The 25,842-nt window shown below is 42.9% G+C and overlaps 1 protein-coding gene and 1 non-coding gene across 2 annotated transcripts in view; both read left to right on the forward strand.

Annotated features, from left to right (window-relative positions):
• The window catches only part of DOCK5 (dedicator of cytokinesis 5), a 233,633-nt gene that overhangs the window by 99,814 nt on the left and 107,977 nt on the right, over positions 1–25,842 (forward strand). Inside the window, exons 6-12 of the mRNA XM_025394592.1 lie at positions 7,255–7,403; positions 11,723–11,858; positions 14,271–14,428; positions 15,896–15,977; positions 17,646–17,775; positions 19,577–19,649; positions 23,756–23,898. Coding sequence (XP_025250377.1) covers positions 7,255–7,403; positions 11,723–11,858; positions 14,271–14,428; positions 15,896–15,977; positions 17,646–17,775; positions 19,577–19,649; positions 23,756–23,898 — 871 coding nt within the window. The remainder of the gene's footprint in view (positions 1–7,254; positions 7,404–11,722; positions 11,859–14,270; positions 14,429–15,895; positions 15,978–17,645; positions 17,776–19,576; positions 19,650–23,755; positions 23,899–25,842) is intronic.
• On the forward strand, positions 24,764–24,877 carry LOC112630932. Its single transcript, XR_003121037.1, has one exon. It is a non-coding gene; the product is annotated as a U5 spliceosomal RNA (small nuclear RNA).

Genomic DNA, 25,842 nt, shown 5'->3' on the forward strand with positions numbered 1-25,842 from the left:
ATTCGTGGACACAGTAGGGCAACAGGTTTCAAATACAGGAGTGTCCTGGAAATTCCAAGCTATTTGGATGCCATAAACATGCTGTGCACCATCTCACCCTAAGATTTAGTTTCGTGCTATTCCTCATATTCCCATGGGAGAAAGGGTTCAGTGAATTGTGATCAGTCAGGCTGTTTGGAAGTCAGGCTAACTTTGGAAGACTGCCTCTAATCCTACTCCTTATGGAAAAGAGATAGAAGATCATTTTTGGTGATAGAAGGTAATTAAGGCATAGTGTTGAATCAAGTGAATTTATTTTTATTATTATTATTTTTTTGAGACGGAGTTTCACTCTTCTTACCCAGGCTGGAGTGCAGTAGCGCGATCTTGGCTCACTGCAACCTCTGCCTCCTGGATTCAAGCGATTCTCATGCCTCAATCTCCAGAGTAGCTGGAATTACACCACACCTGGCTAATTTTTGTATTTTCAGTAGAGAAGGGGTTTCACCATGTTGGCCAGGCTGGTCTTGAACTCCTGGTCTCAGGTGATCTGCCCGCCTTGGCCTCCCAAAGTGCTGGGATACAGGTGTGAGACACCGTGCCGAGCCAATCAAGTGAATTTAATTGCTAAAATGTAGTTCGATCTCCCCTCATTTAAAATTTGCCAGCAATAAAGAACCCTGTGGCTGTCCATAGTTTTGGAAAAATCAGGAGCAGAAAAAGTGCCTATAATGGGGAGGGGGGCAGGGGAACTTGCAGAACACGCTGAATGGCCCTTTCTTCCCATCATCGCATATCTAGGCAGTTTAAAGCTGCTCGATTCTAATCTCTTTGAACCAGTGGTTATTACTGGCTGCTGGAACATAAGCTCTGAAGCATAATTAAGCTGGTCTCATGGTTTGAAACCAGCATCTTATTTCTTATTACCAAGAACAGAAAATTCCCATAGCAAACTTTGTCCTCTTGTCAGGGCATCTTATCTGGGAGTTGCAAGCCCTGCTTCAGTGTGGCTCTAACAAGAGAGCCAAGATGTGGCGTGGGACTGACTGACAGGCACCAGACATGGGAGGTGCTTTGGGTATTTTTCCAGTTTTTATTTCCTCTGACCTGGTTGCCTGGCTGTCAGGATTTCTTTTCCTTCAGGAGGCAAAAAATGGCCTTTAACTTGAGTGGTTTCTTTAAAGATCAAACCTTTGCTGGTCAGACTGCGCTTTTATCTGACAGAGAGAAAAGGCACTAGAATGGATAGGAAGCGTGTTTGGGGCGGTGGGAATTCTCTTCCTCCCAGGGTCCCTGGAGTCAGTGTAGCTCAAGAACACAGAGGGACCAAAACACCCCATCTGGACCCAGGTGTTATAGCTTCGTGGAAAAGGCATGAGATTGATTGCACAGAGCTCAGCACGGGGAAAATTTGATTCAGCGCCAGCTGAGTGTGCAAGCGAGTGAGATGATCAGAGTCAGATGCAGTTAATCAGGAAGCTGCCTGGGAGGAGTAATTGAGTTTAATGTCTCAGTCACAGACTCAAAGAGGCTTATCCTTGGGAATGGATTTTAGTGCCAGTCTCTTTATTTTACATGCGCGTTTACCCTACAGGGAACATGCCCAAAGCCACATAGCAAGTTAATGATAGAATTTGAGTAGCCCATACTTTCAGGCACCCATACTTTCAGCCAAGCCTGTTTCCCTCTAAGTCATAAAATCTGCATGGAAGAGGAAAGGTTAGTGAACAGAGTGAATGTCGATTCTTTCATACACGAAATGGTAGAAGACCAGAGAAAGGGTTTTTGACTGTGGTCTGCATTGTTTTTCTGTGTTGTGTTTTTTGTTTTCAGAGATAGGGTCTCGCTCTGCCACCCAGGCAGGAGGGCAGTGGTGCAGTCACAGTTCACTGGTGCCTCAAACTCCCAGGCTCAAGCGATCCTCCCACCTCAGCCTTCCCGGTAGCTGGGACCACAGGTGTGCACCACCACATCTGGCTAATTTTGTATTTTTTGTAGAGACAGAGTCTTGCCATTTTGTAGAGACACAGTCTTTAGCCCAGGCGGGTCTCAAACTCCTAGGCTCAAGCAATCCTCCTACCCCAGCCTCCCAAAGTGCTAAGATTGTAGGCACAAACCATTCTACCCAGCCCTGTGGTCTGCATTCCTTGGGAAAATGAAGAATAGAGTCCAGGTTTTCTGACACCCAGTGCAGTGGGCCATCATCTAAATGGCTCCTCAAATTTCTATAATACTCAATGAATGACTCCTGCTTTCCTGTGAGTATTGAAGGCAAAGCTGTTTTTTCTTGTGACTTCGTATTTATCTCTAGACATTCTAAAAAAAGTTATAAACATCAGGAGGCCGAGACGGGAGGATCACCTGAGGTCAGGAGTTCGAGACCAACCTGGCCAACATGGCGAAACCCTGTCTCTACTAAAAATACAAAAATTATCTCATTGTGTTGGCGTATGCCTGTGATCCCAGCTACTTGGGAGGCTGAGGAAGGAGAATCGTTTGAACTCGGGAGGTGGATGTTGCTGTGAGCCAAGATTGCACTACTGCACTCCAACTTCGGTGACAGAGAGCGAGACTACATTAAAAAAAATGTTATATTTGGACTAAAACTATAAAAAGTGAGGCCTCAGGTATCTCCAAGTAGAAGAGGGAGAAATTCTAAGCAAATGCAGGAATATCTTTGCTATCTTGAAAAAAATACAGATTGCTTTTTTTTGTGGAGCCATTCTTCACTCAAATTGAAGGCAGAGTATTACAGAGTGTTATTTTAAATTTAAGCTGTCTAAGTTTGTTTTTGAGTCCTATTGTGTTCCAGGATTCTGATGTCTTGTGGAGACGGTCACAGAAATTCTTGGATGGTGTGACAGTAGCTGATAATGCAGAAAAGGCTGAAGTGAGTGATGACGAGAGATAACCGAGAAGGCTTCTAGAATAGGCGGGCCTAGGCAGTATGGGATTCAGGAGAGAAAGAGCTGGAAGGAGAGCAACTGGGGAGAAAATAGAGCCTCAGAGGAGCTTAGCCCATGCTTTTTTTTTTTTTTTTTTTGAGATGGAGTTTCTCTCTTGTCACCCAGACTAGAGTGCAATGGCGTGATCTCAGCTCGCGGCAACCTCTGCCTCCTGGATTCAAGCAATTCTCCTGCCTCAACCTCTCCTGCCTCAGCCTCTCAAGTAGCTGGGATTATAGGTACCTGCCACCACATGCAGTTAATTTTTGTATTTTTAGTAGAGACAGGGTTTCTCCGTGTTGGCCAGGCTGGTCTCGAACTCCTGACCTCGGGTGATCCACCTGCCTCCGCCTCCCAAAGTGCTAGGATTACAGGCGTGAGCCACTGCGCCCGGCCAGCCTATGCTCTTTTGGTGAGTGTTTGGTTTTCACTTCACCTGTCCTCATATGCTTCCCCCAAAACCCATGAAGTGTCAGGGACCAGCTATTATGTGAAACATCTTGCTTAGAATGCTCTTAGGAATGTAGCAACACAGTCCATCTCCTTGAAGTAAATGGGGAAATTGCTTCCTTTGGTGTGTTCTAGCTTGTCTATTCAGAATTCACTTGGCACAGTGAATCAGAGAAGAATGACTGTCTTCATCCTTCCTTGGGGGACGAACTTGGCAGACAAGGCTGGTATGGATGGGCAATAATTAAATTGCCACGAATAGCATCTAATATAATTGAGACTAAGAACTTGTGCACATGTGCCCCAAACAAAGCACTGTCTCACACAGAGGATCCCCGGAGCCTTTGAACCCTTTCTTTACCATATTATGAGAAGCAGTATGTTAACATTAGAAAACATTTTGAATAGCTAAAAGTGGACAAATGCATTGCAAGAAAGAAAAAAAGAGTCTCTTTCTGCCTAGCAATTTTGAAAGGCAAAAACTGATCGGCTTAATTTCTCACTTCTTTTTCCACTTTTGAAGAAAATGAAATGGAAACATTTTACATAGGATTGAAGGAAAAAAGCAGGGTTTTACCTTTGCTCATTAAAAATAGTACCTTTAAAAGCTTCATTTTAATGTTTTGCTAAGGACTGGGGGATGAGGAAGAGGCAATTCAGAAAATTCTAAAAGCAGTAAATGTAGGTAGTTTCAAAATTTTAAACAGGCTTTGCTTTCTGTGTTTTTTAAGGTCAGCGGTGTTAACAGAGCACATTGCAATCACAGATAAATGGGTTCTTCATCTCTTTCCTTTGTGTTGCCACAGAACTTTGAACTTCTGTTAGGGTTTCATCACACTCTGCTAATCTCCGTTTTGTTCATTGCCCCCTACTTTACACCAAGGCCTCTTTCCTCCTCGTTTATTCTTTGTTAATGAGAATTTTGGATGTTTTCAGCCCTGTTTCTAGTCAACACCTGGTCCAGGAATCTGTGTCCCTAGGATCGTCATAGAAGGACATCACTAGAGAAGATTGTTGTAGAGGTGTCAGCATCTCTCTCTCTGTGTGCATTGTTTTGTGGAGTTTTTTTGTTTATTTTACAGAAATAAGGTCTCACTGTGTTGCCCAGGGTGGTCTCAAACTCTGAGGCTCAAGTGATCCTCTTGCCTCGGCCTCTCAAAGCGCTGGGCTTACAGACGTGAGCCACCACGCCCAGCCCGTGTGCGTTGTTTTTATAGCAGATAAGAATAATGTTTTCCTATAATTTCGGAAGTATATGGTTATATTACTATATAATGACTTTCAACTATAAAGAAGAAAGAAATGGGGCCGGGTGCAGTGACTCACGCCTGTAATCCCAACACTTTGGGAGGCTGAGGAGGGCACATCACCTGAGGTCGGGAGTTCGAGACCAGCCTGACCAACATGAGAAACCCCATCTCTACCAAAAATGCAAAATTAGCTGGGCGTTGTGGTGCATGCCTGTAATCCCAGCTACTTGGGAGACTGAGGCAGGAGAATTGCTTGAACCCGGGAGGCAGAGGTTGCAGTGAACTGTGATCATGCCATTGCACTCCAGCCTGGGCAACAAGAGCAAAACTCCGTTTCAAAAAAAGAAAGAAAGAAAGAAATGGATTCATAGTATATATGGATTGAGTGGAGTTCTACGGGGTTTTGTTTAACTAACATCTCAAAAGTGATACACAGAAGACTTTTCTCTGAACACTGTACCTAAAGTAACATCCTTCCCCTAAATACACAAGATCATATTGTCCTATTTATTTTTCTTCTTGCATTTTTCATCATCAGAAATTATCTCATGTGTGTATATACATTATGATATAATATATGGCGTATATATTTACTTTCTTATTGCTGTCTTTCCTTCTCTAGAATGTTAGATCCTTGAGGGCAGAAAATTTATTTCCAGCACATAGTACATGCTCCTTGACTTAAAAAAAATTAAAATGAAGCAGTCAATCATTTAGATCAGAGGTATCCAATCTTTTGGCTCCCCTAGGCCACATTGGAAGAATTGTCTTGGGCCACATATGAGATACACTAACACGAATGATCGCTGATGAGCTAAAAAACAAAAATTGCAAAAAAATATGATGATGTTTTAAGAGCGTTTATGAAGTTGTATTGGGCCGCAGGTTGGACAAGCTTGATTTAGAAGGTTGTGATGGCTTAGATGTCAAGTATTTGATTTGAAAATGATTGAAAAACAAATGATTAGTTAGTTGTAAGGTAATTTAGTTTGGTTACAGTGAGTTACTAGTTAAACCAAGATTAACAGTTTAATATGTGAATGGTCTAACAATTGTCTGGGGAAATGGGGACTTTAATATTTAAAATTATATTTTTTAGTATTTCTTATCTCTGAAATTATAATTATTTCTCCATTCATAATTCACTCAGTACATTTGCTAGAGTGCCTACTTGTACCGCCTGTATACTAGGGACACACAAATGAACAGGCTCTCTGTCCTATAAGGGCCTACCAGCTAAGCAGGGAGGCAGATGAGCCAGTGTAATCCAGGGTTCTCCGTGCTATCATGGGAGCAAATTCTTGGCACTGTGGGTGGGACTGCTAACCTGAAGTTGAAGTTTCAAGGTAGAGACATCTAAGTTGAGACTGAAGAAGTCAGAATTACCAGTTGGCAGAGGGTGTAGTGTGAGTCAGAAAAGGATAGAGGTGGGGGTAGATTTGGAGAAAGAGGACAAAAGAGGAAGTAACATATTGAGAGGATCTGGAGCCTTGGAGAGAAAGGGACGTGGCTTTGCATGGAAGGGAACGTAGATTGTTGGGGTGAAGACTGATATGAAATGCAGCTGGGAATGTGCAGAAGAGTCAAGATATGGAAGGATCTCTTGTGTGATCCACTGTGTCTGGAGGACATTGAAACTCACTGGAGGGCTTTAAACCCAGGAGGGACATGGCTAGAGTTTTAGGGTACGTGGAAGATTTGATATGTTTATGATGTATGACCCAGTGTCCACCCTACAATCACCAGTTTCCACAGTTGCAAGAGGGGAGGGTATAGAAATGGCTCAGGACAAAGCCATTCCTATTAATATGTTTTCTTAAAATCCCTGGAAGCATGCAGGTTACTGTATGACTTGATTGATTAAATAACACCTTATAAAGAATCAGGCCAGGGACGGTGGTTCATGCCTGTAATCCCAGTACTTTGGGAGGCCAAGGCGGGCAGATCACTTGGGGTCAGGGTTTGAGACCAGCCTGGCCCACATGATGAAACCCTGTCTCTACTAAAAATGCAAAAATTAGCTGGGTGTGGTGGCATGCGCCTGTAGTTCCAGCTACTTGGGAGGCTGAGGCAGGAGACTTGCTTGAACCTAGGAGGTGGAGGTTGCAGTGACCTGAGATCATGCCACTGCACTACAGCCTGGGCAACAGAACAAGACTCCATCTCAAAAAAAAAAAAAAAAAAAAGAATCGGCCAGGCCGGCATGGTGGCTCAAGCCTATAATCCCAGCCCTTTTGGAGGCTGAGGTGGGTGGCCATCACTTGAGACCATGAGTTTGAGACCAGCCTGGCCAACATGGTGAGACCCCATCTCTACTAAAAATAAAAAAAATAGCCAGGTGTGGTGGCACACACCTATAATCCGAGCTACTGGGGAGGCTGAGGCAGGAGAATCGCTTGAACCCGAGAGGCAGAGATAGCAGTGAGCCAAGATTGTGCCACTGCACTCCAGCCTAGGTGACAGAGTGAGATTCCATCTCAAAAAAATAAATTAAAAAGAATCGGCCAAAAGATGTTCCCTCTCATCTGTCTGACATTCCTGTTAAAAACAAACGAATAAATTAAGGATGTTCCCATCCTCTGTCACACCTTTTTTTAAGAATCTTTTCTCCATCTTATTTCTCATCTTAGAACAACAAGCTCACCCTCTTCCGCCAGCTGCAGCAGATGACATACAGCCTGATTGAGTGGCGGTCCCAGATCCTGTCTGGTACGCTCCCCAAGGACGAACTGGCAGAGCTCAAGAAGAAAGTCACAGCCAAAATTGATCATGGGAACAGGTAGGTAAACCAGGGATGACTTTTCACTGAAAACCTGGCAAACAGTGGGCACGTTCAAGCTAATGACACTGTTTGCAGCAGACTTTTGATCTTAGAGTTGCCAAAGACTAATGCTTACTGCTCTCATTTTGTCTTTGAAGACATTTAATTTTGTTGAAAAAAATGTTACAATTCCCTCCATGGCCAGACTCCGGGATGTCTGATCCCATGGAGGTCACAGATGACCAGGAAAGATGGGGCTTGGATTGAGGCTGCTCCACTCCAAATAAAGAAAACAAAAACAAAAAACCTGGCTAGGCACAGTGGCTCACACCTATAATCCCAGTACTTTGCGAGGATGAGGCTTGAGGAACACTTGAGCCCAGTAGTTTGAGACCAGCCCAGGTAACATAGCGAGGCCGCATCTCTACAATAAATATTTGAAAATTGGCTGGGTGTGGTGGCGCACACCTGTCATCCCACCTACTCGGGAGGCTAAGGTAGGAGGATCACTTGAGCCTGGAGGTTCAAGGCTGCAGTGAGCCATGATTGCATGCCTACACTCCAGCCTGGGCAACAGAGTGAGTCCCTGTCTCACAAACTAAACTAAACTAAAAATACCCTGAAAATGACCAAGCCTCTGAAGTTGTCATTTTCAGATACTTGGGACTGTATCTATTTTTGTTCTTAACAGTGGATTCTAAATCAATACCAGACTGATTCTCTTTCTTTCTGTTCATCTCCCCCTAACCAGGACCATTGTCTACAAAGTATGAAAAGCAGACTTGCAGGAGTAGTAAAACATGTTTGTAGCCTGCTGATCATGTCTACAATCACCTCTACAGAGTTAATCACTTCATTAATCTTCTGATTAACTCAGGCACATATGCAGGCTGCAGATATCACTGCCTTCAGGAAAATGAGAAATTCAGTCATATATCCAAATCGATGGTGGCCTGGGATTTTTGCCTCCTAACCAGCTCTTTTTTAAAAGGCAGAAGTGGTTCCTTGGTTAGTTGTTATTGGTGACTCTTTTGGAATCTAGTTTCATTCTAAATTTCTTCAACTTATGCATATGTGATTTTTTTCCTCTTCCTCTACCCTGCTTTTCCAATCTCAGAATTCTTGGATATCCCTCAGAGACCTATTAAAATACAGATCATTATCCCACTTATTTAAATGTCATAGACTGTGACAACTATATCCTGAAGTAGCTGAAGTGAACATGCCATGCAAGATTCAGATTCAACCAGTATTTAGGAAACACCTTCTATGTACATTTCATATCCATTACTTGATTATAATCTTAAAACATAGGGTTGAGGTAGCTGTTACTATTTGCATCTTATGGATAAAGAAACAGACCAAGTGAGCTTAAGTGATTTACTTCTTAGTCACATAGATAATAAATGGGAAAGGTTCAATTTGAATCCAAGACTTTTTTCACCATATCTAATGCTGCCTTCTTAGGGTTAGGAATTAATAGTACCCTCCCCTACGACTTGAACACCCAGAAGACCATACCCACAGTGGCTGCACTGCCAGGCTTGCGGTGTCAGAGGACTTATTAAAAGGCCAATTAGGCCAGGTGAGGTTACTCATGCCTGTAATCCCATCACTTTCGGAGGCTGAGGTGGGCAGATCACCAGAGGTCAGGAGTTCGAGACCAACCTGGCCAACATGACGAAAACCCATCTCTACTGAAAGTATAAAAATTAGCTGGGCATGGTGGCATATGTCTGTAATCCCACCTACTTAGGAGGCTGAGGCACAAGAATCGCTGGACCTCAGGAGATGGAGGTTGCAGTGAGCCAAGATCACGGCACTGCACTCCAGCCTGGGTGACAGTGAGACTCCTTCTCAAATAAATAAATAAATAAATGGCCAATTTGCTGGGATAAGGCAGCTCTCCATTGCACATAGAACACTTCTGTCATTTGGTGTGTTGCCATGACATTGGCCTGGAGGTCCTGTGATCTCTGGCACAGGATGTTCACACCCCACAAACAGCAGAACATGACTTCTTTCCCATTCCAGCTCTTGGAAGTAGCTCAGGAAATGGAGCTGCTGTGTCAGTGCCTTCCTGATCCAGTCTCTGAGCAGCCAGCATGGCCATCGTTCATGAGTCTGGGTGGCCTGTGGGTCTGGCTGCCATGGAAAGGAACCTGCCAGATCAAATCAGTTGATGGAGATGCTGTAAAACAGGGAGGAGGGAGAGGAGGCATTTTTGCTTTCTTCCCAAAGACTTGGCACATTTCAGTGTTATCCCTGAGTAGTCTTGCTCTTTGGTGCCGGGAATGCATGCTGGGTATTCGGATAGCAATATCCTATTCCACCACAGTCCTCAACTTCTTGAGCCTAAGCAAAATTTTTTTCTACTTCTGTGTGCACTTTGGGCACAAAAGCCTTGAGGGGAGAGATTGCACCCACGATGTGGCCCTTGGTATTCCCAAGAACACGCAGAGCTACAACTTCACTCACAGCCAGGTGTTTGTTTCTACCAGTTGCTGCAGTAAGAGCTGTATTAGTCCATTCTCACACTGCTATAAAGAAATACCTGAGACTGGGTAATTTATAAGAAAAGAGGTTTAATTGACTCATAGTTCTGCTGGCTGCACAGGCAGCATACCAGCTTCTGCCTTTGGGGAGGCCTCAGGAAACTTACAATCATAGCAGAAGGGGAAGCAGGCACATCTTACATGGCCAGAGCAGGAGCAAGAGAGATCAGCCAGATCTCATGAGAACTCTGTCACAAGAACAGCACCAAAGGGATGGTGTTAAACCGTTTATGAAGGATCCACCCCCATGATCCAGTCACCTCCCACCAGGCCCCACTTCCAACACTGGGGCGAATGTGAGATTTGGGTGGGAACATAAATCCAAACCATATCAAGAGCTAACATTTATGCTTAAGCTGAGAGCTTACTGTATGCTACATATTATATTAGGTGCCGTACATGCATTATCTTATTAAATTCTCACAACAGGGCCAGGTGCAATGGCTTATGCCTATAATCCCAGCACTTTGGGAGACTGAAGTGGGAGGCTCACTTGAAGCCAGGAGTTCATGACTAACCTGGGTAACAGCGAGACCTCATCTCTACAATTTTTTTTTTTTTTTAATTAGCTAAGCATGGTGATGTAAACCTGTAGTTCCAGCTACTTGGGAGGCTGAGACAGGGATTGCTTGAGGCCAGGAGTTTAAGGCTGTCTCTAAAAAAATAAAAATAAATAAATTCTCACAACAACCTCGAAGGGTGAGGAATATATACAGATGAAGAAACCAAAGTTTTGCAGAGTTGAGTAAATTCTCCAGGGTCATAATGGTAGCAAGTATTCAAGCCAAGATTCAAATCCTGGTCTAAATGACACCAGAGCCCATGCTCTGAGTATGAGATAGCAGCAAGCCAGGACTTACTTCACTTGTCTCCTTTATGACCATCTTGAATTAAGGAAATCAAGGCAAGCCCTCAAGTAATTGTTCATTAGTCCTTCATAGCAATGTAATAGACAGTGAGACCACGCCCACTTGGTCTGTTTCTTTACTCATATCATGGAAATAATAACAATTACCTCCACCGTACCTCATGGTGTTACGATCTGTCAATGTATGTGAAGTGTATATAGGAGGTATGTATGTATGTATGTATTTATTGTTTCAGACACGGTCTTGCTTTCTCACACAGGCTAGAGTGCGGTGGTGCAACATTGGCTCATTGCAGCCTCAACTTCCTGGGCTCAAGCAATCCTCACACCTCAGCCCCCCAAGTAGTTGGGACTACAGGCATGTGCCACTACACCTGGTTAATTTTTGTATTTTTAGCAGAGATAGGGTTTCAACATGTTGCCCAGGCTGGTCTTGACCTCCTGGTCTCAAGTAATCCGCCTGCCTCGGCCTCCCAAAGTTCTAGGATTACAGATGTGAGCCACGGCACCTGGCCAAAGGAGGTGTTTATTAAACACAGGTTGAATCTTAATTTTGTATGCTGTATTTTCTTCATTTCATAGTTCCTCTTCATAATAACAGAAGATTACAGGCAAGAAGCATTGGCCAGAGGAATTTAGTCAGAATCAGTGCCAATTTTACTTTTCTCTTGAGGATCTATGGACCATATTTGCATATCCTTCTATGACTTTGGCTCACGTCATCTAGTGAGTTTTGTAACAGTGTTGAAAGGTGGCAGAAGCTGAAATGAGAAAAGTCAGTGAGCTGTGCTTCCCTTGGCTTGTCCAGCATCTCCCTTTCTAACTATGGATCCTCTGGGCTCCTTGATGAGGACTCCTCAGTAAAAAGTCTGCCCCTGGTGAGGAGAACCAGCTGACTACTCCTTTCTCTCCAGAATGCTGGGGTTAGATCTGGTGGTGCGAGATGACAACGGGAACATCCTAGACCCCGACGAAACCAGCACCGTTGCCCTCTTCAAGGCCCATGAGGTGGCCTCCAAAAGGATTGAGGAGAAGATCCAAGAAGAGAAGGTACAATTCCTCAAATGTGAAATTCTGCCCACTGAGGTTCCATTTTTGCCTTGATTTTTAATGAAAGAAAGGGAAATCATTGAGAACAAAACTAGTTCTGTAGTTTGGTCCCCATTTTAAAAGTGAAACAGCAGAAAGGATGAGGCAGGTACATATATATATATATATATGTTCTGATATGGAAAGATCACAAAGATACGTATTAAGTGAAAAGATCAGGATCCATAACGGTATATATAAAAATGCTGTTATTTGTGTTTCAAAAAAATGTATGTAAATCTATGCTTCCATATACATAGACTAACTCTGAAATAATAGACAAGAAATAATTATTAATGGATGTCCTCTGGGAAGGAAAACTGGATGGGAGGGAGACTTTTTAAATGTGTAATCTCTTGCATTCATTGCATATATTGCAATTATAAATAAATAGTATTTATTTATCTATATTTATTTATTTATTTATTTTTGAGGTAGAGTTTCACTCTTGTTGCCCAGGCTGGAGTGCAGTGGCACTATCTTGGCTCACCGCAACCTCTGCCTCTCAGGTTCAAACGATTCTTCTGCCTCAGCCTCCCGAGAAGCTGGGACTACAGGCGCCCACAACCACGCCCGGCTAATTTGTTTGTTTGTTTGTTTGTTTTTTTTATGGAGTCTTGCTCTGTCACCCAGGCTGGAGTGCAGTGGCCAGATCTTGGCTCACTGCAACCTCTGCCTCCAGGGTTCAAGCTATTCTCCTGCATCAGCCTTCCGAGTAACTGGGATTACAGACACCCACCACCACGCCCACGCTCAGCTAATTTTTGTATTTTTTAGTAGAGATGGGGTTTCACCATGTTGGCCAGGCTAGTCTCAAACTCCTGACCTTGTGATCCACCCGCCTCCGCCTCCCAAAGTGCTGGGATTACAGGTGTGAGCCACCAAGCCTGGCCAATTTTTGTATGTTTAATAGAGACGGGGTTTCACCATGTTGGTCGGGCCAGTCTCAAACTCCTGACCTCAGGTGATCCATCCTCCTCAACCTCCCAAAGTGCTGGGATTACAGGCATGATCCACTGCACCCAGGCTAAAATAAATAATATTTTAAAATAAAGTGTTTGAAAGGCTTTGAAAGTAATAATTAGACATTAAAGAAAAATTAGAATCAGTGCATGGTGGCTCATGCCAGTAATCCTAGCCCTTTGGGAGGCCAAGGTAGGTGGATCATTTGAGGCCAGGAGTTCAAGACCAACTGGGCAACAGAGCAACATAGTGAGACCCCATGTCTACAAAAATTTTTTTAAAAAATTAGCTGGGCATGGTAGTGCATGACTGTAGTCCCAGCTACCCAGGAAGCTGAGGCAGGAGGATCACTTGAGGCTAGGAATTTGAGGCTATAGTGAACTATAATCATACCACTGCACTCCAGCCTGGGCAACAAAGCAAGAGAGGCTGAGGCAGGAGAATGGCGTGAATCCGGGAGGCGGAGCTTGCAGTGAGCCAAGATCACGCCACTGCACTCCAGCCTGGGCGACAGAGTGAGACTCCGTCTCAAAAAAAAAAAAAAGTTATTCATATTTTGATTTCTCAGACCCAAACATATTGAAATTTTGCCATATGTTTTTCTTTCAGTCTTTCTGTTCTGATGAGTAAAGATTTGTGTCAGTTTTCTTTGGTTTGTTGGTTTGTAGTGTTTACTTCTTTAGCATGGTCATGATAATACTTGTGTTGTGAATCCAGTGGCAAGCCATGTCTGAAGGTAAAGCCTTTCCAGTGGAATATTTTGTTTTTAATGAGAGTTATTTCTGTATCCAGGATAATGGATCATGATGTTCATGCTTTTGAGCTTCATTCAGAAGCTACTGTGTAAGACAAGCACTTCTTGGAGCTACCAAAACCCTGGAATTATCCCTTTTAGACAGCAATTCTTTTAATGTCTTGGGTTCAAGGCCCTGAACAGGATAGTCTTGATCACTGAAATTATAATGATTATATTTTGCTCACTGCATTTGTCTGCTTACATACACTTTTTCTTAGCAAATGCATTTCCTCTTGGATGTTATCTGACTGTGTTTTGTTTTTTATTTATTGATTAATCAACTGATTGATTGAGACAGGGTCTCACTTGGTTGCCCAGGCTGGAGTTCAGTGACTCCATCCTAGCTCACTCACTGCAGCCTCTTCTGTTCCCACGTGGCCGGGACTACAGGCACAGCTAATTTTTAAAACAAAATTTTTTAGGGACAGAGACTTGCTGTGTTGCCCAGGCTGGTCTCAAACTCCTCTAGTAGCACTGGGATTACAGGAATGAGCCACTGTGCCCAGGCTGCCTGCCATTTGCAGGCTAATATATATATATATATTTTTTTTTTTTTGCCAACATTTCCCATTTGCCAAAATCAAAATGTTTTTCTCTGTTCCATCTTTGTTCAGTCAATCCTGCAGAACCTCGACTCGCGGGGCCAGTCCATCTTCAGTACCATCCACACCTATGGCCTCTATGTGAACTTCAAGAACTTTGTCTGCAACATCGGGGAAGATGCAGAGTTGTTTATGGCCCTCTATGACCCAGACCAGTCTACTTTTATCAGGTAGCAGAGACCCAGATCCCCTGCTGCTGACCTAGCAAAGATACCCAGCCTTCCCCGACCCCTACCCGGGCAGCTCTTTGCCAGATTTGAGAAGAGAAAATAGGGAAGCAGGGAAGATTTCTAAGCAGTAGAATGTAAAATCATATGGGCTGTGAAGCCTTCATATGTCACTACTGGAACAATGTGGCCAGTTCGTATACTCCCTGGGATTTAGAGATCACATAAAACTCATTAGGACTTGGAGATGGGAACAAAGAATTCAAGATGCTGCATGGGAAGGTGAGGGAGGGATAAATAGGCAGAGCACAGAGGATTTTTAGAGCAACGACACTATTCTGTATGATGCTATGGTGGTGGATACATGCCATTATGAATTTGTGTAAATGCACAGGACGTTGGACCCAAGAGGGAACCCTTATGTAAACTGTGGACTTTGGGTAAATGATATGTCAATGTAGCTTCATCAGTTTTAACTAATGTTACTACTCTGGTCAGGAGAATGTTGATAGCAAAGGAAGTTGTGTCTGAGGGGAGAGAATATGTTATGGGACTCTGTTTTCAGCTCAACTTTGCTGCAAAGCCAAAACTGCTCTAAGAAAATAATGTCTATTAAGAAAAAACTTTTTTAAGACTCTAAGGAGTGCAGTGGGCACTGTTCAGCTCTACAGTGGCACTACTGTTTATCAGCTAAGAAAATGGAGAATTTATTTTTGAGAAGATAGTTAAAAGTAATTGCTTACAATTGTTTCTTTAAACTATATATATATTTTAATGTCATAATGTGAATTACAGGGGATAGATTTGGAATGACTGTTATTAAATTCTTTTTTTATTTTTTATTTTTTGAGACGGAATTTAGCTCTTGTCTTCCAGGCTGGAGTGCAATGGCACGATCTCAGCTCATTGTAACCTCCGCCTCCCAGGTCCAAGTGATTCTCCAGCCTCAGCCTCCCAAGTAGCTGGGATTACAGGCACCTGCCACCATGCCCCGCGAATTTTTGTATTTTTAGTAGAGACGGGGTTTCACCATATTGGCCAGCCTGGTCTCGAACTCCTGACCTCAGGCGATCCACCCGCTTTGGCCTCCCAAAGTGCTGGGAATACAGGCATGAGCCACTGTGCCCCACCTAAAATTAAATTATTAATTCAGCAAAGCTGAAACTTCTATTCAAAGATTTTGAGATGGAAGGACAACCCGGACTACAGCATCCCATAAGCTGTACCGTGTGTGTGCCCATCAGGAGCAGTGGGTGTCCTGTATCTGTGCGGGGCATGCCTTGCAGAGCCACAGCAGGGACGCTTCTCTAATGCCAGGACACCCGGTGGTGGCCATCTGTGTGGTCCCAGTTCCCAACTCAGCTCTTTTCACACTGGCCTGTTGAATTTCACTGAGCATTTCTGGCCCTTCCTCCTTCCCTTGTAAGTCTGTTAGCCTCTCATTAAGAGTAATTTGTTTTCCTTTGCCAGTGAGAACTATCTAATTCGTTGGGGCAGTAACGGGATGCCTAAGGAAATAGAGAAGCTCAATAACCTCCAAGCAGTGTTTACTGTAAGTCCTCCCTTCTGTTTAATCATTCTCTTTGTTTGTGGTATGAACATATTCACATAATGAATATGTGGGAAACATACAAAATGAAAAGGTTAAAGGAAAAATCATCAATCCCCCAGCAGGAATAACCCACCCATTTATTCAACATGTACTTCAATGCCAGGCACTGATTTAGACACTTGAGATATATCCATGAAAAATCAGGGGGAAAAAGCAGTTTTTGTCCTGATGGGTAAGACAGATAATAAACGATAATCAATCCAGGCACACGGACCCAGGCCTGTAATTCCAGCACTTTGGGAGGCTGAGGTGGGAGGATCATGTGAGCTCAGGAGTTTGAGACCAGTCTGTGCAACATGGTAAAACCCTGTCGCTACTAAAGAATTTAAAAAAGGAAAAATGACCTCAAAGTAGAAGAGGAGTGATGCTGCCAGTTCGGATATGCCAAAGAGAAGCGTGCTTCCTTTAAGTGAAAAGGTAAAACTTTATAAGTATGTATGTATAGGAAAAAGCAGCACATATAGAGTTCGGTACTGTCTTTGGTTTCAGGTATCCACCGGGGGTCTCGGAGCATATTCATCACAGACAAGGGGGGACTACTCTGTCAATGCGCCACAGTACATGTAACTAGTCACCTGGAGTCTTTATTTTTCCATTAACAGAAGCCTTGCAGACCTAGAGTAGAAATGCAGGGTGGACGTTATCATTGATGGATATCTTGGAGACCTGAGTTAACTAAATTACAGAGGCTGGATTTGGAATGATTATGTTAAAAGTGATTCTTGCTTTGGTAAAGAGAGCTTGGGCAGCTGTTTCATATAACCAATTTGAGATGTGATTAATTTTTTTTCTGAAGTTGAATTGAATGAGAGATATCAGCTCATTCCTGGGTTTACTCACCCATCCTTAAGAATACAAATAATGGCCGGGCGTGGTGGCTCATGTCTATAATCCCAGTACTTTGGGAGGCCGAGGCAGCTGGATGCCTTGAGCCCAGACGTTCAAAGCCAGCTTTGATAACATAGGGAGACCTTATCAAAAAAAAAAAAAAAAAAAAAGCAGACAAGTGTAAAACCCTAGCTACAAGAGAAATAGATATTTCATTGACACTTCTGTCATGATTCAGTATACACTGATAAGCTCTCAATGGAGACCTCTCATAAATCAGGTGAATAATCCCATAAAGCAATGCCTGTCTTATAGTTGCCTCACGGGCTTGTTTTGAAGAGGAAATGAAATGTCACAGACTTGTGTGGATACCCAGTAAATGTCAATGTTACACAAGTTTTTACTTCATTTGATGCTGAAATGCATCCTGTACTGAGATACATTCAAGAAGGCTATACAGTCGCAATGATGAGGGCCCTGCTTTTTCAATACCCTGCTTAAGCTGATGAACTGGAGACTTCCGACGGACTATGATCTGATTTGTAAATTTGAAGTAGGAACCGGGGAACAAAAAAGCACTTGTTTACAAGCACAAAGTCATGTTCTCTGATGCCATAATAGCTCTTGCATGGAGATGGGGAAGAAGAGAGTCATTCTGGTATTTCAGCATTGAGAAATAAGGTCTGAACAGGATTTTGTTGTAGAGGGTAAAGAGAAAAGAGACACGGGGGACAGAGTGGTCCAGCCCTACCTCCTCTTGCACTTTCTCTGCCCCTTTAGGACCTCAGCAGCATGGACCTCATCCGGCCCCGTGTCAGCCTCGTGTGCCAGATTGTCCGCGTGGGCCACATGGAGCTGAAGGAAGGCAAGAAGCACACCTGTGGACTCCGAAGACCTTTTGGAGTGGCAGGTACAAGAGAGACCCAGAGACAAATGTGAAATAGTGCAGTGCTATGGAAAATAGCATGGCAATTTCTCAAAAATTAAACATGGAACTAGCAGATGATCCAGCTGCCCTGCTTCAAAACAATCAGAAGCAAGGTCTGGAGGAGATATTTGTACACCCATGTTTGTAGCAGTATTATTCACAATATGCAAAAGGTGGAAGTAACCTAGGTGTCCACCAGTGCATAAATGGACAAAGAAACTGTGGTGTGTACGCACAATGGAATATTACTCAAACAGGAAGGGAATTCTGACACATGCTACATACAGCGTAAATGAACCTTGAGGACTTTACACTAAGTAAATAAGCCAGACACAAAAGACAAATATTGTATGATCCCACCTATGTGAGGCACCTAGAGTAGTCAAATTCGTAGAGACAGCATAGAGTGGTGAGTGCCAGGGGCTAGAGGGGGGGAATGGGGAATTAGTGTTTAATGGGTATTGAGTTTCCATTTGGGAAGATGAAAAAGTTCTAGAGATAGAAGGTGATGATGGTTGCACAATAATGTGAATACACTTAATACCACTGAACTGTATACTTTAAAATGGGCAAGATGGTACATTTTATGTTATGTGTGTTTTACCACAATTTTGAAAACAGAGGGAGGGAAGGAGGAAAGGAGGAAGAAAGGTGGGAAGAAGGCCCAGAGATAGTAAGAGATGGATCACGTTGTCGTCATCAGTATCAGACACGCAGCATTTACTGCCTGGCACTGCCCGTTTTCTTTGCATGGTTTCTGTGTCCTCACCTAGCCCACGCTCCCTCCTTTCTTTCCCCCTTAGTGCCCAACACTGTGTCTTATACACAGTAGAACCTAAGTTGTGACTATTGGAATCCTCCCTGTCTGGGTCTGCATATTGATTTTAGTGGAATAAAATACTCGCTGGGAAGTGGTTTGCCTGTCTAGGAAATTAACTCTTCGAAGACAATGTTGTGTTTGTTTCTAAATGCTTTCAGAGAGGCTCCTTGGCTTACATCAAACCCCAGAACCTGCCAAAAAGGCCAGCATCTTCCTCTGTAGTTTGTTCAATTGAGGAAATACAGTTTGGGCCTTACATTGACATTTTGATTGCTCATAGATCGAAAACGATCAAGGAAATGTCACAATTCTGCTCCTGGACCTTTGGTTCCAGACTTACTAAAAAGTAACCTGATGTTAAATTTCTCAAGAATTTAGCAACTCGGGCAGGGCACGATGGCTAATGCCTGTAATCCCAGCAGTTTGGGAGGCTGAGGCGGGCGGATCACCTGAGGTCGGGAGTTCAAGAACAGCCTGGCCAACATGGTGAAACTCTGTCTATACTAAAAAAATACAAAAGTTACCCAGGCATGGTGGCATGCGCTGTAGTAGTCCCAGCTACTTGGGAGGCTGAGGCAGGAGAATTGCTTGAACAGGGGAGGTGGAGGTCGCAGTGAGCCAAGATTGCGCCACTGCGCTCCAACCTAAGTAAAAGAGCAAGACTTCATCTTTAAAAGAAAAGGAGAAGAATCTAGCAACTCGATCTTGTAGAGTTTTGAAAGTGGGTAGTCTGCAAAATTGATCCAGTAAAACCCAGACCCCTTCCTCAGCACCTCATGAGTCACTATTTTGCTGGACTGGGTATACTGGGAATCACCATTGGCAAAGAAATCTAAAAAAAAGTCCCTGCTTGGTACCTTTCTTCCTCCAGTGTTTTATGTTTGCTGATCCTGTCCTTTTCCATAGTAACTTACTGAGGCATGAAGCAATTAGTTTCTTTAATGAAGTTTGTCTTTTTCCTAGTGATGGATATTACTGATATCATACATGGGAAGGTGGATGATGAAGAAAAGCAGCATTTTATTCCCTTTCAGCAGTAAGTACTTTGGCATGTGTCCCAGATGACTTGAGACCTGGATTAGCCATTCAATTGTGTGTTAACACAGAAACAGGTGCTAGAAACCATTTTCTCAGAGAAGGAAGGATTCTAAGCTGCAAGATTGTCAGATAGGAGCTGAACAGAAAAGGACTTTGTTCAAAGTCCTTGATGTTGGACTCCCTTTGAAGAGGGTAAACTGAACTTCCCTGATTCTATAGAAAGGACCAAAGGAATAGAATAGGGCAAGTATCCGTCTGCACTGGAATGCAGAGAGTGGTACCGTCCTTGTGTCACCAGTGCCAAAGTATATGTGCAGTCTATTGCATGAAACAGGCATCATGGAAGACACAGAATCATGTGGGCTAGCATAGGGCTTCTCAGACTACATCATGCATATGAATCAGGGGAGCTTGTTAGGCTGCAGGGGAGTTCTGCCTCTGACAAGCTCCCAGGTGATGCTGATGTAGCTGGTCTGAGGGCCACACTGTCTGAAGCAAGGGATTAGGAGATGAGAGAGTGAAGGGCTGACCCACCCATGGGCTGGCATTCCTGCATGTCAGGGGAAAGCCATCCTGGGAGTGTGTGAAAGGATCCCTGCAGAGCTTCTCTAAGGCCCTCCATATTGAGCTGCAGGAGCTGGAGCCATGGGTAGGCCATTGAGGAGCTGTTGGGAGCAGATTCAAGCCATGTCACTCTGAAGAAGTGCAAGTGTGAACGTCGTGACCTGCTCCAGCACCTGCTTAGACAGTGTAGGCCTAGCGGAGGCCGAGAGCATTGCCAGGACCAACTCCCACCAGGGGCCATTGTGCCAGTCAGAGGGCATCATCTCAGTTCACTTGCGGCTGCCACTGCAGACAAGTAGAACAAACTGAGAATTCCACAAACCAGCCAGAATCATATATTTGTTTACAAATGATATCACAAATTAGTGGAGAAAGATACGATGCAAAAAAAATTTTTTTTGGAGAAAGTTAGCCATTTAAGATTAGATTCTAGTCTCACAACTTACGCCAGTGTAAATTTTAGATGATTAAACATACAACTATAAGAGCTAGAATCTTAAAATGTTAGCAGGAAAATAGAAGTTTTATATGGTAGTAATGAGAAGGAGGCCATTTTAAAGATTCAGCCAAAAAAAGAAAAATTGATAGATTTAACCACCCAAAAATTGTAAAGAACTTATACATATAAAAAAATCCATACAATCTTTGCAGTGTGTTTGAGAAAGGATGAGTATTTGTAATATATAAAAAACTAATAGAAATTAATAAGGACACGAAGGGAATACACACACACACAGAGAAATGGCGTTGTACATTTATTGAGGATGAGTGAAATGCAAATTGAAACATCAAGGTTTAGTTTTTATCTTGACCACATTTTAGTGTTTAGGTAGATATAAAGAGACATACATTACTTATAGGAATATAAATTGTTACAATGCATTAAAAGCCTTAAAATTTAGATATTTTGAAAAATATATTCCATGATTAACAGTGATTATTTCTGTTGATGTAACTCTTGGTGATTTTGCCTCTGTTTTTGTTTTCCTGTTGTCTTTTTTTTATACAAAAATATAGATTATATGTAATATATAAAATATAAAAATTTTAATCTTTCAATGTTAAGTCCACACCTTTGGACCAGTTTCTAAACATAATAGTACAAATAGCTCATGCTCAGTAGTACTTATCTCTTTTATCCAGAGGCTACTATGAATTATTTTTAAAATATGGCCATTGCACTTCATCCTGAGTGACAGAGCCATACCCTGTCTTAGATAAAATATAAAGTAAAAATAGATAAAATAAAAGAATTAAAAAATAAAATGCACTTACCTTGTATGCTACCACCTATATATTGACCTTCCAAGGCGGGACAAATATTTTATGTAGCACAGTGCTGAAGTTAATTATGTGATAACTTTCATCTCCATGAATGCTGCTCTTGTTTTGTGTATAATATAAAACACTGTATGCACACACCTATATAAATATGTATTATATAATATATAAATATGTTTAAGTATATTTAATAAATATGTTGAATTTAATACAATGTTAATTTGTTAATTACATTTATAGATATGTTAAATACAATCATACATCACTTCATGGCAGGGATATGTTCTGAGAAACATGTCGCTAGGCTCTCTTGTCATTGTGTAGACACCACAGAGTGCACTTACACCCGGAATGTATGGACTACTACACACCTAGGCTGTATGGTATAGCCTATTGCTCTTAGACTGTAAACCTGTCCAGCATGCTACTGTGCTGAATACTGCAGGCAATTGTAACACAGTGCTATTTGTGTCTTTAAACGTATTTAAACATAGAAAAGGTAATGAGTTGTGCTGAGATGTTAAAACAGCTATAACATCACTAGGCAATAGGAATGTTTCAGCTCCATTAATAATCTTTTTTTTGAGATGGAGATTCGCTCTTGTTGGCCAGACTGGAGTATGGTGGCGTGACCTCTGCTCACTGCAACCTCACCTCCTGGGTTCAAGCAAATCTCCTGCCTCAGCCTCCCGAGTAGCTGAGATTACAGGGGCATGCCATTACACCTGGCTAATTTTTCTATTTTTAGTAGAGACGGGGTTTCACCATGTTGGTCAGGCTCATGTCGAACTCCTGACCTCAGGTGATCCACCTGCCTCGGCCTCCCAAGGTGCTGGGATTACAGGTGTGAGCCATCATGCCTGGTCAGCTCCCTTATAATCTTATGGGACCACGGTCATCTATGCAGTCTGTCCTTGACTGAAACATTGTTAGGCATATGACTGTATATTGAATAAATATAAATATATATATAATACTTACTAGATATAAATGCTGTACCATATATATTATAGTACTATGAATGTGTTATATTTGTATTTAAAATTATATGTACGTAATAGGAGTGGCCTTCATGGATATGAAAGGTGTCTGAAACAGTCATCTGTATATTTGCTGGTGGTGATGTGCCTCCTGCTTAATTTCTGAACCAGCTTTCCTCCAGCAACCATATCACAATACTTAGACCTGAGATTGTCCCCACTGCATAATCCACACTTTGAGTCCATGACGAACCCTGCCTTAATTTGATTACTGCTCACTGTGCCGCCAACAGCCACAGTGAAGTATTTACGATGTAGACTGCAGCCTCTGGCATTGAATGCCTAAGATTTACGGCAAGCACTGCCATAACCTACTTCAAAAACTTTACAGTGTTTTCCAGTGGGAGAGTGTGGTATGTGTATTCTGCACGTCCATTTAGAGAGAGACATTTGTAAAAAACAGGAACTCAAGACTATAGCAATCCCATTTGCCCGTCACATATTGCAGCGTGTTTTATTGTCAGGGTGCAGGGAACCCTGTGGAGAAAACTGGCCTACATGCAGCGGACAGAGGAGACAGGAGACTGTTGTACTACTGCCCGCTGAGGTGCAGTTGCTGATCGTGCTTCTGCCTTCAGTAGAATGGGGGCTGTGTTTGGTTCTTTGATGGCCCTTTATGAGCCACAGCCTGATAAGGTCACTCAAGTGGAGTTTGTTTGGCAGCACTCATGCCAAGATCTAGCTTGTCATCACATAGAAATCTGAGAACATCTGCCAGACACCAGGCATATACACCGTGCTCATACATAGGGGGTTGACACTAGACAGAAGCCTTAACAGGCATGGGATCCTAGACCATCTCTTACAGATGGAGAAACTGAGGCCCAAAGGGAGCCTCTTGCAGAGCTCACTATCAAATAGAAGTAGACCTGGGGGCTCCTGCCCCTCCTGTGGGTGCTCTGTCTTCAATTCTATTGCAGTAGTCTCTTCTGCCTCTGACAGAGCACGGAGCTTTGCCTCTGATTTTAGTTGCTAACCTTTTGCCACCAGTTAAGTGTCCTCTTGGGGTTTTTTTCCTCTCTCTTTGCCTCAAGTCATTTCCAAGGTGAATTTAGTATTTAAGATAGACACAAAATGGAAAACTAAGGAAAGATAGAATAGGGGTATTTAGTGTTGATATTTCCAAATTATTCCCATGTGACTCACCATTATCTGAGGTTGTGCTGCAGAGACTTCCTTTCTCCCCCTCCCACCTTACCTCTTATTTCTCTTTTCCAAGAATTGCGATGGAAACCTACATCCGCCAGCGGCAGCTCATCATGTCACCTTTGATAACATCACATGTGACTGGGGAGAATGAGCCACTCACTTCAGTCTTGAATAAAGTGATTGCGGCAAAGGAAGTGAATCACAAAGGGCAAGGTACAGTCCAGTGCCAGAGCTGGGAGGGACTCTGCTGAGGGTGGGGGACATTCACAGCTGGGTCCTTGGACTCCTGCCCTTTATTATCTTTCTCTGATACAAAACAGCCTCTGCTGGGGACCTCAGGCTTCCTACCACAGGCTTTTAAGACTGAACTGCATTGAAATGCACCCAGCAGTGATTTGATCACAGTTGTGTTTTGTAAATTCTGTGGAACAAATTTTTATCCCATGAGTCTTTACTCTTTATTCATTTATTTATTTATTTATTTTGAGACGGTCTCATGTTGTCACCCAGGCTGGAGTGCAGTTGCGTGGTCTTGGCTCACTGCAGTCTCCACTTCCTGGGCTCAAGCAATCCTCCTACCTCAGCCTCCCAAGTAGCTGGGACTACAGGCAAGCACCACCATGCTCAGCTAATTTTTTAATTTTTTGTAGAGATGGGATCTTACTATATTGCCCAGGCTGGTCTCAACTTCTGGCCTCAAGTGATCCTCCCACCTTGGCCTCCCAAATCCCTGGAACTATAGGCATGAGCCACCGCTCCTGGCCTCCACATTTTTGTCTACCCTTCATTCCCAATGCCGACCCTAGATAATATTTATGCTGTATTCTGCATAAGTTTATCCCATCACATTTTTTAAAACTGAGAGGAAGGAAACCAAAGTAATACAGATGAATATGTATTAATATAAAATAATGTAAAAATTTCAGTTTTCAGTATCTCCATATCATGCTTTGTTGATAGAGTTTTAACTAAGAGAAGTTCTGCTTATTGAAACTGCATTTTGAATCAAGTAAGGAAAAGCAATTTTAAGACTCAAATACCAAGGTGATGACCATATTTGTAAAATTTCAAACATTGAATACTTTGATTTTCCTTAATATTTTATAAATCTTTCACCTTTTACTAAATATTTCCATGGAGAGGAACCACTCTGAGCTTTAACCAACTTTTTAAGACCTTGTGTTTGCAGAGCTTATGAAATTAGTTTTAAAAAATGAGGCAGCATTGTTGTCTGGGGTAATACCCGAGGATTTATTGTCCTATGCCCAGAAAATTAAGGACGTGGACACACACAAAGATTGAGTTTAGGAGTGGTGGTTTAATAGGCAAAAGAAAGAGAAAGGAGAATAGCTCTCTGTCTCTCGTGAGAGATAGGGGCTCCCAGATTTTATAGGCAGGCTTGAGGAGGTGGTGTCTGATTTCTGTAGGGCCTACAGATTGGTTGGACCAGGTGTGACATTTACATCGCATGCAGGGAAGACTGGTCACTCCACTCTAATCTTATGCAAATGGGCTTTCCACCTGGCTGGCGCCATGTTGTCTGCTTCTTACTGTACACGTGGCTGGCAAAGAGAAGGGACGATGGAGCCGCCATGTTGGACATGCCCAGCTCCAGGTAGCCGTTTCCTATTGGCACAACTGCTGGCATTCACCCATGTGAGCTTCCAGCTTGCTTGTCTATGTCTGCAGCTCGATTTTACAGGCTAATCTTTGTTGGAAAAGAAAATGATTTGGGGGCTGCTTTTCATTAATAGGAAAACTTTGCTGAGGATTTCCTTACCGTCACTATCTGTCTAAATAATTTATTAACTCCTATATCAAAAATATGTAGAGACTGGCCCGGGGGTGGCTCACGCCTGTAGTCCCAGCACTTTGGGAGGCCGAGGTGGGTGGATCACAAGATCAGGAATTGGAGACCCGTCTGAACAACATGGTGAAACCTTGTCTCTACTAAAAATACGAAAATTAACTGGGCATGGTGGCGGTTGGCTGTAATCCCAGCTACTTAGGAGTCTGAGGCAGGAGAATCACTTGAACCACAAAGTCAGAGATTGCAGCGAGCCGAGATTTTGCCACTACTCTCCAGTATGGCAACAGAGCGAGACTCCGTCTCAAAAAAAAAAAAAAAAAAAAAAAAAAAAAAAACTATAAAATAAA

Source organism: Theropithecus gelada, chromosome 8 (genome assembly GCF_003255815.1).
Source record: "Theropithecus gelada isolate Dixy chromosome 8, Tgel_1.0, whole genome shotgun sequence".
NCBI classification, from domain to species: Eukaryota; Metazoa; Chordata; class Mammalia; order Primates; family Cercopithecidae; genus Theropithecus; species Theropithecus gelada.